General features: G+C 49.5%; 1 protein-coding gene across 2 annotated transcripts; it reads right to left on the reverse strand.

Moving 5' to 3' along the window:
• Positions 1-2,480: 2,480 nt before the first annotated feature.
• Hdhd3 (haloacid dehalogenase like hydrolase domain containing 3) lies at positions 2,481-5,485 on the reverse strand. 2 transcript variants are annotated; one of them, XM_070011983.1, is made up of 2 exons: positions 5,356-5,485; positions 2,481-3,457 (listed from the first exon to the last, which is right to left on the reverse strand). In XM_070011983.1, exon 2 carries the CDS (start codon positions 3,341-3,343, stop codon positions 2,594-2,596), a length of 750 nt encoding a protein of 249 aa, XP_069868084.1. In that variant the 5' UTR covers positions 3,344-3,457; positions 5,356-5,485; the 3' UTR covers positions 2,481-2,593. The 2 variants fall into 2 exon arrangements, with proteins under 2 accessions (XP_069868084.1, XP_069868085.1); XM_070011984.1 differs by lacking the exon at positions 5,356-5,485 and adding an exon at positions 4,937-5,039 and having other exon boundaries at positions 2,481-3,453.
• Positions 5,486-12,254: the final 6,769 nt, after the last annotated feature.

Consider the following 12,254-nt stretch of genomic DNA (forward strand, 5'->3'; position numbering starts at 1 on the left):
TGATCTCTGAGGCCTTGCAATAGTGAGACCATAGTTCCTGACCTGTGTCCTCCCTGCCTGATTCTTGGGGAAATGACTGCTTTACTACCTGGCCTGGTGTCAGGTCCAATGAAGACAGACCTAGAGGCTTTGGTAAACCCAGAGTTTTCTTCCTCTGCCTGGACACAGCCCTTTTTTAGAAATCTGAGTCAAATCAGATACTGGTGGCTCATTCCTGTAATTCCAGCTACTCAGGAGGCTGAAATCTGAGGATTAAAGTTTGAACTAGCTTTTTGCCTGTTAGAGGCATGGCTTAAGTGGTAAAGCACCAGCCTTAAGTGAAGAAAGCCAAGCAAGAGCTCAAGGCCCTGAATTCAAGCCTGCAGTATTGGCACCAAAAACAAAAACACCTTTGTCAAAGCCAATATCTACTTGGCATTTGCAGGCCATAGCATGTAACTTCTACCAACCCGGCTCCCAAAAGAAGCTTCATAGCCTGCTTCAGACACTACCCGTCATCCTGTCCAAGTACCACCCCAACTCCAAGCCAGTTCAAGTACCAGAGCCCTCCCTGCTTTTGCTACACTCACACCTGCCTATCACACTAGGCAAAGCACAGAGATGACCAGTGTAGACAAGGCAGGAAGAAAGGGAATTTTAACCAGGTGATAATGGCTCACGCCTATAATCCCAGCTACTTAGGAGGTTGTGATCTGAGGATGGTGGTTTGAAGTCAACCTGGTCAGGAAAGCCCATGAGCCTTATCTCCAATAAATTACAAAACAAAACAAAAAACACCAGAAGTACACTGTGGCTCAAGTGGTAAAGTGCTAACGAGCAAAAGAAGCTCAGGGACCGTTCCCAGGCCCAGAGTTCAAACCCCAGGACAGGACAGGGAATTTTTAAATGTCCTATGGTTCCCCTCTCATCCCTGAAACCAGCAGTGGCTCCCTGAGGTATCTTACCCTGTGCTGAACCTATAGGTCTAATCAGGTACCTCTCCTCCTCTCCCTGGATCAACACTTCACTGTCTCCTGTGATATGGCTCCTGTTTGTAACCTAATGGCCAAACTCAGTGGTGCCACCTTACTTATTCCCACATCTAGTTCATTTGTGGTGAGGGTCTACCACTTGTGCCCACTATAAAATTTGGAGAGCTGTATATACAGATGAAGAACTGAGATGTAAGGACAGATGTAAGTTAGCAGTGTTCCTTGTGTGTCTGTGTGCACATGCTCAGATACTGGGAATTGATCCCAAGCCAACTCTCAGTTGGCTTTAATTCCCACTGAGGATGGCACTCTACCACTTCTGACCTTTTGCTCATTAATTGGAAATTAGTGTTTCAGATTTGTCTGCCTGGGCTGGATTTAAATAGGGATCCTCAGATCTCAGCTTCCTGTGTAGCTAGGTTTATAGACAGGAGCTACTGGCATGTCTTATAATTATGACATTATATCTTACAATTATGACATTCTTTGTTTTGAATCTGTTCTCCAAACTATGAGTGTTAGTGGACAGTGTCCCTACAGCATAGCTTACCACTCTGACTTTCAAACTAATCTGACCTTAGGATTCCAAGGGCGGGAATGGGGGAGGTCTCTGAGGCATAATGAGAAGCCTTAGGACTTCTGCTCAGCTTTTTTTTTTTTTTAATTTGTTTTGCATTAGTGACTTTCAGATCTCTAGTTACAAAAGGACCTCACAAACTGAAGTTTGAAAGTACCTGGTGTAAGCCAGGCACTGATGGCTCACACCTATAATCTTAGCTACTCAGGAGGCGGAGATCTGAGGATCGAGGTTCAAAGCCAGCCCAGGAAAGAAAGTCCGTGAGACTCTTATTCCAATTACCCACCAAAACCCGGAAGTGGCGCTGTGGATCAAGTGGTAGAGAGCTAGCCTTGAGTTGAAGAGCTCAGGGACAGTGCCCAGGCCCAGCGTTCAAGCCCCATGACCGAAACATACCAAAAAAGCAAGGCCTCATCTCAAAAACAAGTTGTAGCTGGGTGCCAGTGGCTCACGCCTATAATCCTAGCTTCTCAGGAGACTGAGATCTGAGGATCACAGTTCAAAGCCAGCCTGGGCAGGTAAAGCTGTGAGACATCCCTAATAAGCCACCAGAAAACCAGAAGTGGCACGCTGTGGCTCAAAGTGGTAGAGCACTACCCTTGAGTAAAAAAGCTCAGGGACAATGCCCAGGCCCTGAGTTTAAGTCCCACAACCAAAAATAAATAAAAATAAAAAGTTGCATGTGGTGCATGTCTACAATCCCATCTACTTGGGGATGGAAGTCCAAGGCCAACTGGCAAAAGTACAGGGTGGTGGTGGGGGGGATGGGGGTTGAGGGAGGAATTACGGAGGGCATGGATCCAATGTCCAATGGTAGAGTATTTACCTAGTGAGCTAAGACTCTGAATTCAATCTTTAGTATCACCACACAAAGCGAGTGGGGGGGGGGGGGGAAGAAGGAGATGAATGAGGGCTCTGAGACCAGGAGCTGGTTAATAGGACAAGGCTAAAGCCCAGTTTTATGGTCAAAATAGAGGATGGAGGCTGCAAAAGGAAAATCCCAGTCCAGAGCTGAGGAAAAGGAGGGGCTCCCTGCCTCAACTGTTCATTGACACACACCCTCCAGGCGGCCAAGGGCAGGTAGGAGATGGGACAGTGAGGGAAGAAGATGTTCTTCAGGCACAGAGTTCCTGATCACAGGGTCTAGAGGTGCTGGACCAGCTATCAGGAAGCTGTGCATGCCTGCAGCCCGAGCCCCCTGGTAATCACAGTGGTAATTGTCCCCAATATGGGCTGCCACTGCGGGTTCCATTTGAGCAAGCCGCAAAGCTTCATGGAAAATTCGAGGGTCTGGTTTGGGCCATCCGGTAGCCTCAGAAGTCAACACAAAGTCAAAGTGTTCCCGCAGGCCAAGGCCCACCAGGATATCTTCAAGCCGTCTATCAAAGTTGGAGACCACTGCTAGCTTCAGACCTCGCTTGCGGCACCCCTTCAGGGTGGTCTCAGCTCCCTCCAACACCTGCCAGGTGCTGGGGCTGCTGAAGTCTTCATACAGTTGTGTGGCAATGGGGGCCACAGCCTGGGCATCCTGCACCCCTGCCAGGTGGAAGGTCTGTAGGACCACATCCAGCCACCATTGGCGGGAGGTGAGGCCCTGGCTCAGGCCATAGTTGGGGAGATTGTGACTCTGAGCCTTGTATGCCTGTCCAAAGGCTCGTCCCAGGGCTGTGGGCTCCACCGCCAGGCCATGGGCCCGGGCTTTGGTGGCATACTCCTCCCCCACAGGGCGGCGGAGCCGGACCAGTGTGTCCTTCACATCCCACGTCAGTAGGCGAATCTGCAGCCGGTGTGCCATGGAAGAGGCCAAGTCTGCCTCAGGTCCCTCTCAGTTCAAGGAGATGCTGGGCTGGATAAGTCCTCCCCTCTACAAGGCCTTGTTGGCCACAAGATCTTCACAATCTTCTCCTTCCTGGAAGGAGAAACAGCAGGTGAGGAGGATGCTGAGGTCCTGAGGTCCCAGAGACGGGGTCCAAACCCTAGTACTGTGAAATGCAGCATCTTCAGAAGTCATTTTGTGAACTGTCTCATGTGTAAGAGTAGCACAATGATACTGACCTCATATGACTATGGCTTAAATGTGATCGTACATCCCACAGCAAAGAAGGAGCTAGATGCTGGGGAACAAGACACATTTCCAGCTCTCCTGGCATTTATAGACATTAAAGAATACAGGAGATAGATATTAGAGGAAGAACTATACACCATTAGTTTGTGAAGTCAGTATGTATCAGGAGGATATAAAATCCAGGGGCCCAGTCTGATCTTGGAAATCAAATAGAGATCTGAAGAACAAACAGGGGCAAGTTGTAGAAGTGGTTAACTTGGTCCTGGCAGTGAAAAGACTAAGTGCAAAGGTCCTTTGGGCAAAGCAGTCTTGTGCTTTGGGTAGACAGATTCCAGCTCAGGAGGCCTTATAGGTGGAGATAAGGAATATGACTGCTATTGCTATTACTAGCAATGTCAAAAGGCTGAAAGTCCTTTACAGACCACATGGCCAGCACCCTGGTTGCTGAGCAGTGAAGACAATGAGGCAGACAGAGGAGCTTTTGTGCCTAAGGTCACAGTGAGCCAGCAAAACAGCCAGGCAGGCCTAGAACTTGAACTTCCTATTCTGGCTGTGTTCCCTTTCACTTTGCCATGCTTAGACATAATACCATGTAAAGTAGGGGCCCATACAGGTAAACGAGGGGCCCGGATTGTGGACCCTATTGTTGAGCAGTTATCTACAGGCAGACTTTGCACCTGGCAGGTAGGTGTTGAGGGAGGGCTGAGGCCACCCTGAGGGGGTACCACAGGGGGATTAGAGGCAGGTAGTGGTCTCCACGTGTGATCAACATGGACTCTGGCAAACCTATACAACACAGCACAGTCTGTCCCTAACCTTCCCTGAAGCTGAGCCCCATCTTCTCCATCCTTCCCGGGAATCAACAACACCTGTCTGGCAAGCCAGCCCAAGGAATAATCCCTGACCCGATGGATGCACAGGAAAGCAGTTCTCAGCCAGGGGCTGAACGCAGCTGTTTTGTTTTTGTTTCTCTCCAGACAGAGATGATGGCTGTCCCCTGACCCGGATGTGCCAGAGTGCAGAGGCTGCTTTTGGGGGGGGGGGGAAGGTAGAAAGGGGGGGGCGGGCAGATGGACTTAGGGCTTCCTGGAGCAGGGCGATCCACTTGGAGCCTCCGTGCAGGCGGGTGGATGTGGAGCCCCAGCGAGGGCCACACTCGTCCCGGCTCCCACAGGGGTCTCTGGCTCAGGCTCCCGACCACCGCCCTCGTCCAGGTGCGGGAGGTGGGGCTGGAGGTTCGGACTGCACGTCCGATGGCTCCCCTTCCCCCTCCTCCGGGGCCCGGCGGAGCCAGGTCCGGGGAGCCCGGGGGTAAAACCCAACCTGCCTCCGGCTGACCCAGGCCGCGTGGTCCGGGAGGGGCCTCGGGTCCTGCGAGCTCCCACGACCGACGCGGGCCAGGATGGGGGCCGCGGGCTCCGGAACCGCCGTCCCCGCTCGGCTCCGCCTCCCGCCCCGCCTCCGGCCCTCGAGGCCCGGTCCCCGGCGCCTCCGCGCCCGGGTCCCGCGTCCCCGTCGCTCCCTTCCGTTACCCCGCACCGTCCAGGCTCCCGGCCCCGCCCCCATCACGCCCCCGTGGGCCCTCTCCCCACCGGGCCAGACCTCACCACCCAGCACCCCCAGATCTCCCTGGCGTCAGGACGTCCGGAGAGGCACCGGGCCGAAGCGGAGCCCCGGCTTTTCATCCTTGCCTGGGAGACTAAACCCCGGCCTGGCGGGCCAGCCCACGGGGGATCACTGACCCGGTGCACCGGAAAGCCGTCCTCCGTCCTCCGCCCGGAGCCCTGAGACCGCAAGCCGCTTCTCTCCCCAGTCAAAGCGGAGCCCTCAGAGGGAGGTTTGTCCCCGACCCGGGGGCCAGAGTGCAGCCTGGGCACACAAGGCGGGGCGGAGGAGGGAGGAAGGCCGGCCTGGCTGGTCAATCTGGGGAGGAGCCTTGGATGAGTGATTTAAGGAGCCTGGAGCTGGGAGATGCCTTCAGAGCACGGTGGTATGAGGCAGGACCGATCAAGGACAATGAGGCATGGGAACAGCAGCCACGAATTCAGAGAGAAATGCTAGATTAATGAATAGCTTGATTAAAAGCTATTCACACACACATTTATGTATAATGCATATGTGTATCACACATATACACATACATATATATACACACACATATACCATGTCTGTGTGCTATGGGAACTGAACAAGAATACAGTATCTTAAACTTATGCTGGAAAAACAAGCCATATGGTAAATGACTCCTCTGGATACCAAATGAGTTTATAAAGAAAAACATTTATCTCAAGGATAGATGCCTGCCTTGAAGAGAATATCTGGTAGAATACACCCTTGGTTTAAAGGGATGTTGAACCATTTTTTGTCACAGTAACCCAAAGTTAATGAAGAGACTTAACTCCAGTCTCTGGAGACAAGACAGTGTAACCATCAAGAACAACAAAATGTTCTAGACTTCAGATCAAAGAGAAACACTCAACCTAGGGTAAATTTGAGCCAAACCTCCGACTGTACTTTTTCACTGTAAATACTTGAGATGCCAGAACCCTCCTTTGTATGGGTTTTGAGAAATGCCCAGAAGTGCTCCCACTGGTGTTTGGGTGTGTACTGTCTTCCCTTCGCTTTGTTTTACTAATACACTTTGTTGGCTTCTACTTTGATGAGTTTTAAAGTTTTTTTGCAACATCACAAACTAGACACCCAGGAGCCAAGTAGCAGGCCTCCTCCCTAGCGATGATTAGTCCTCAACCCATACTAGGAGGGAACTACTTTTGGTTGAAGGCTTGTCTGTCTCACCCAAGACAACTTGCTGATGGCGGATATGGTTCTATGTAATAAACAAGCTGCCCTTAAAAAAAAAAATTCTTAAAAAAGAAAAGCTGGGTGCTGGTGGCTCAAGCCTGTAATCCTACTCAGGAGGCTGAGATCTGAGGATCAGATTCAAAGCCAGCCCAGGCAGGAAAGTCCTTAAGACTCTTATCTCCACAATTAACCATCAGAAAACTGGAAATGGAGCTGTGGCTCAAAGTAGTAGAGTGAAAAAACTTCAGAGACAGCACCTAGGCTCTGAGTTTAAGCCCCATAACCGACAGGGGGATATTGGGGGGGAAAAGGAAAGGCTGGAAATGGCACTTTGGCTTAAATGGTAGAGCACTAACCTTGAGTACAAAGAGGTTCAGAGACAATGTCCAGACCCTGAGTTCAAGTGCCAGGACCAGCACAAAAAAAAAAAGAAAAAGAAAAAGAAAAAGACTAGGCCTGCAAAAGTAATATGTATTCATCTAAATACTTAACTGGTCTGGTGGCTTATGCCTATAATCCTAGCTACTAAGGAGGCTGAGATCTGAGGATTGCAGTTCAAAGCCAGCCTGGGCAGGAAAGTCCACTTAGACTCTTATCTCCAGTTAACCACAGAAAAAGCTGGAAGTGGTGCTGGGGCTCAAAGTGGTAAAGTGGTACAGTGCTAACCTTGAGCAAACTCCAGTACTTGCAAAAAAACACCCCAAAAAACAAAAACTAAAAATATCAGTATGATCAAAGTAAAAAGTGAAAGTTGTTTCCCAGCCTCATTTATTTACCAGCTGCTAAATAAGTATCTGTGTTCAGTGTCTGACCTTGGTCTTCCCAGAGACTTTGTGAGAGAAGCCAGCTGCTTCCTGCTTGAATGGAAGAGGGGCTGGGACAGGAAAAAATCAAGTAAATAACCAGTTTGGTTTCAGAGTGCTGAGGTCGCACAGCAAGGGGAGACATGGGAGGAAAGACGCAGCTTCCTCACCCCACCTGGCATTCTTCTTATGCTCCACCCTCTTAAACTGCTTCCTGTATTCCTTGGCTGTCGGTTGCTTCCACTAAGAACTAACAGCACCTCCCTGAGCTGGGGCTCAGGGGAGAACAAAGTGCAAAAGCACAGAGCAGGAGCCTCTGGGAGGAAGAACTTGATTCTGGGACTCACCTGGGAAACTGGCTTTGTGTCACTAGCATAATATCCAGAGTGGGGATGGGGAGGGTGACTGAGAGTGCAGAGGTCCAATCCAGAGATTCTTGGGGTCACCATTTTTCAAGATCTACTAAAACCTAAGCCCAGGTTCTGGCTGTCCTGACAGGAAGTGATCTTAGAGATCTAATCCTAAACCTGGTTCCAACTGGTTCACCCTTTTTCGTTTTTTCCCCCTTGGGGTCTTAGCTTCTCAATATGCTAAGTGAGGGTATGTGGGTGTGTGTAGGACTAGACACATTTACTAGAGAAGTAAATTTTTTTTATCTTAAGATACTGTTATATGTTGGCTTTTGTTATATCCACAGATCCTGAATCCTAATACAGAGGATGACTTTAGACCAGGTGTTGAGTCAGGCTTGAGGAAGTGACAGGTAAACTGAGATCATAACATCATAAAAGGAATCGGGAAAGTGTTCCCTGTAAAGAGGACTGATCATTGGTCTAAACTGGGCATGGTGGTGGCACTCAGGAGGCAGAGGCAGGATGATGGCCTACATAGTGGGTTCTAAGCTAGATCCAGTCTTAACTGAGTCCCTACCAGCCTTACTGTAATGAGTAGACACTTTAACCTTGGGGCGCTATCTCTTTTCCCTGTTTGCTGTTACTGAGCCAGGTGATCATGTGATCCAAGGAGCCAATCAGAGACTTCTAGAGAGACTTGCACTATGGTAGGGCAGAAGGGAGCTTTCTCTGGGATTTCATAAACCTTAAGGACCACTTAAACCTGTAGTAGGAATCATGTTGCTGCCAAGTGGCTAAGATTCACCTGAGAATAAAGCCAAGTGGAGGCACTTACAGATGTGGCACTTACAGAGTGGGTTGGAAGTATGGTTCAGCTGGTAGAGCACTAGCCAATGAGTGAAATCATCAACTACCCAATGTTAAGTCCTAGTCTTGGACCAAAACAAAAACAAAGAGACAAGAGTCCTCCATGAAAGCCTTTGACTGAGACCCACCCACAGCTGGCTATATTTAGATCCAGCTATGAAATCTAGCCAGTTCACTTCTTACTACTTGGCTCTAATTTATGCTACTGGCAGAGTCCTCATCGGGCTGGGAACCGGTCAGGACTGCCCTTTCCCTAATTGGAAAACTGGTGATTTTTGCTGTCAGGAATGCGGACAATTAAAATGCCTGCTGAAAGGATAAGCTAAAGTCTAAGCAGGCACCTCTGAAAGGGAAACAAGAAAATCGGGTCTGTGAGAGGCTCCTGATGCTCATCACCTGCTGAGATGCCTGCAAGACTAATAAGATGCTTTGAGAGATTGTGAAAGCCTGAGCTTCAGTCCTGGGATAAACTTAACCACAAGGTAGGGCAGGGCACAGAGCAGGACCCAACCCTTCCAGTTCATTCCTGATGCCCAGTTCATTTCTGATGCCTGTTACTAGATTTGTAGACAAAATACTGTGGGGCTGAAGGCAAATGTCCCTGGGGTCTTCCCTCAATATCTGAGCCAACTCTCACATTAGATCCATTGTTTTGCTAAGGGCAGCGGCCTTAGAGTTGGGACTATGTGGGTTTGGATCCTCACCCTGGCTTTTTGCATAACTAAGATTTCAGCTCAGTTCTGCCACAAACTTACTGAGTTGCTATTGGTGAGTGACATAAAACCCTGTTGTCTTTGTCACTGCACACCATCCCACGCTCAATTTAGGATTTCTTCTGTGTCCACCTGTTTCATGTGTTGCTGTCTCAATCAGCACTCAGATTAAGCTCATTGCTCATCTCCAATTTATGTCCTAAACACTTCCTGAATCTGTTTATTGCTTTCCATCTCATCTCCATGCCAGTCCAGTCCCTCCAAATTTCTCATCTGCATTTTGCATGGTGCAATCAAAATGGTTTGATAAAAATGTCCATTAATGGGGTCGTTCTCCTGCTAACACCCATCAAATGTCTCCCTTAGATCTTGGAAGATCCAAGTCTGAAAGGGTTGATGTGGCCTTTGGGCCCCTGCACGGTGGGCCTGGGGCTGTCTCACTCTCTTCTGGCCTCCTCTTCCTCAGTCCTTTCTGATGCCCCAGCGACACCAGCCTTGTTTCCTCCAGCTCCATCTAGCTCCTCTAGCTGTTGCATAACCATTCCTTCAGTTTGGAATGTTCTTGCTCAGTCATGTCTTAGCCTGGACTCTCATCCAAATGTTATTGCTTCAGGGAAGCATTTTCTGATCCTTCGAATCAGGTCAGGGCCTGGTGGCCTCATTCCCACCCCTAGTCACTGTGTCTGCCTCCTGGTTCTCAGGGACTCCTTAGGCTGCTCAGCATTTATTCACCAAGTGCTCCCTGATGGGTCTGGTTTGTACATACACAGTTCTATATAATGGTGGCATCGCCCTATGCCTGAAGTTACTTGCTCAGCAATGATGGGTCCGGGATAGTCAAGGAAATAGTCTTTTGCTTCTGCATTGATCCTCTCAACCAGGAAAAGAGCCTGAGGTTAGGTGACCAGAGGTCTAGAAGGGATGGTTTCTGGTTAGCTCCATGCCTGGCTCACCAAGGCTTGTCTGTGATTAGTGGTTTGGGCCCTAGGTAGTACATCCTGGCTAATGCATCCAGAGGTCAAGGATTGAGGCCCTTTATTTACTTGTCAGTCATGGGCTTGAACTCGGGGCCTGGATGCTATCCCTGAGCTCTTTTACTCAAGGTTAGCACTATATCATAGCTTTCCTGCCCAGGCTGGCTTTGAACCATGATCCTCAGATTTCAGCCTCCTGAGCAGCTAGGATTACAGGTGTGATCCACCAGTGTCCAGTGTTTGAGGCTCTTTAAAAACCTGATCTTGGCCTGACACTGTCTGGAAGGCAGAGAACAGGTGACATCAGGCCACAAAGGCCTCTGTAAGGTCCATTCCTGGATGGTGAGCAGACCCCGCATCTGCATCCGCTGAGGTCACATGTGGATCTGATGTGGCCACACCTTTCTCCTACCTGGTCCCACCTCCCTTTACCTGGACACACCTTTCCCCGCCCCTACCCTAGATAAGGCCTAACCTAGGGCCAGTCCCCCTCTTTGCCAGCCTCGTGGAGTGCCAACCTGGCCTGGTCCCAGCAGGTCTACTGAATAAACCTACCCCTTACCTGAATGCCATGTGCATGGTGCTGTTCTTACTCCGCTACCTCTTTTTATAAACCTAACAGCCTCTAAGAATAAAAAAGAATTGGGCTTACTGCAGCAGCTCCAATTCTCCACTTACCAAAAACAAAACCTAAAGTCTTGTAACTAAAGTATGAAAGCTGGCCTATTCTACCTCTGCCGTTATTCACCTTCCTGTTCCTCCCCTGTCCCCACTGCCCTGCTAAGCTCCTCCCATCACAGGGTCTTTGCCCTTTTTTGGGGCTAGGGGTAGTAAGGATTGAACCCAGGGCCTCCAGCATGCCTGGCAAGCACTCTACCTCTTCAGCTACTCTGCTGGCTCTTTTGTTTGTATTTTGGCTTATATTTGTTGTCTTATGGCTCTTATGACTTCCTCTTTTGTCTTTTTTTTGGGGGCTGGTCATGGTGCCTGAACTCTGGACCTGGGCACTGTCCCTCAGCTCTTCAGCTCAAGGCTAGTGCTCTGCCACTTGAGCCACAGCATCACTTCCGGCTTTTTTTCCTTTTTGTTTATGTGGTGCTGAGGAACCGAACCCAGGGCCTCAGGTGAACCCAGGGCCTCAGGCATGCAAGGCAAGCGCTCTACCCCTGAGCCACTTTCCCAGCCCTCTGTTAGGATCTTTCTTTGTCCCTCTCTAGTCTCAACCCCAGGGAGGACTTTCCAAACATTCTCAAGAGGGAACCTGACACTGGGTGTGGTAAATGCCTATAATTCTAGTAGGAATCCAGAGAAGTTAGAGGATATTACTTGGAGGTAGAGTACTTGCTTAGTATATACAGGGTCTGGGTTTGATCTTCAGTGCCACCAAAAAACCAAAATGAAACAAAAAACAGAGGGTTCTCCCCTTTGATTTTCAAACCCTTTTCTTCCTTTAAAATACTTATCATTATAACTGCTTTATTAGTCTGTTTTCTTATCTCCCCCTTTCTCTCTGCATAAACTCCATGAAGACACAAGCTGGTTTTCTTTGTTGTCACATTCACAGCACCCTGCACTGTGCCCGGGCAGAGCTGAGATTCTCAAAACTTCTCGCATGAATAAAAGCCTTGCTAGTGGTTGTATCTCCAGCAGTCAGGAACTCCTTCTTGCTTCTGGATTTCGATCCTTGTTAATAAGTCTTCTCCCCGGTCTATGGCTCTGAGTGGAACAGATTTCAGGCTGCCTGATGATCACTGGTCTATGTGGGAAATGCTTTTCTCTGGAATCACAACACAGCTCAACTCTAAACTAAGTTGTCAAGCTAGGCCTCACTCCTGCTTTACTGCCAGAGGACTTAGGCTTTCCTGAGCCAACTGCTTTCCTCTGGCTCAATGATCCAAGCCCCTCTGCTAGGCCCTAGACTTATGCCTGAGACTCTAGGTTGCAGTTTGCTAAAGCCACAACTGAAAAGTGTGGGAGGTGGGGAGACGAGACTCAGGCCTGAGCCTGAGCAAGCAAGGAAGAGCCTGTGAGGCTGCAGCTGTGACTGCTAAGGTTTGGTGTGCGGCATAAACCACTCAGGGTGCTGGGCCTCTGCCAGCATGTGGGCAGGAATCGGGCACAGGGCACAG

This window comes from Dipodomys merriami, unplaced genomic scaffold (assembly GCF_024711535.1).
Source record: "Dipodomys merriami isolate MVZ:Mamm:240054 unplaced genomic scaffold, mDipMer1.0.p SCAF_11, whole genome shotgun sequence".
NCBI classification, from domain to species: Eukaryota; Metazoa; Chordata; class Mammalia; order Rodentia; family Heteromyidae; genus Dipodomys; species Dipodomys merriami.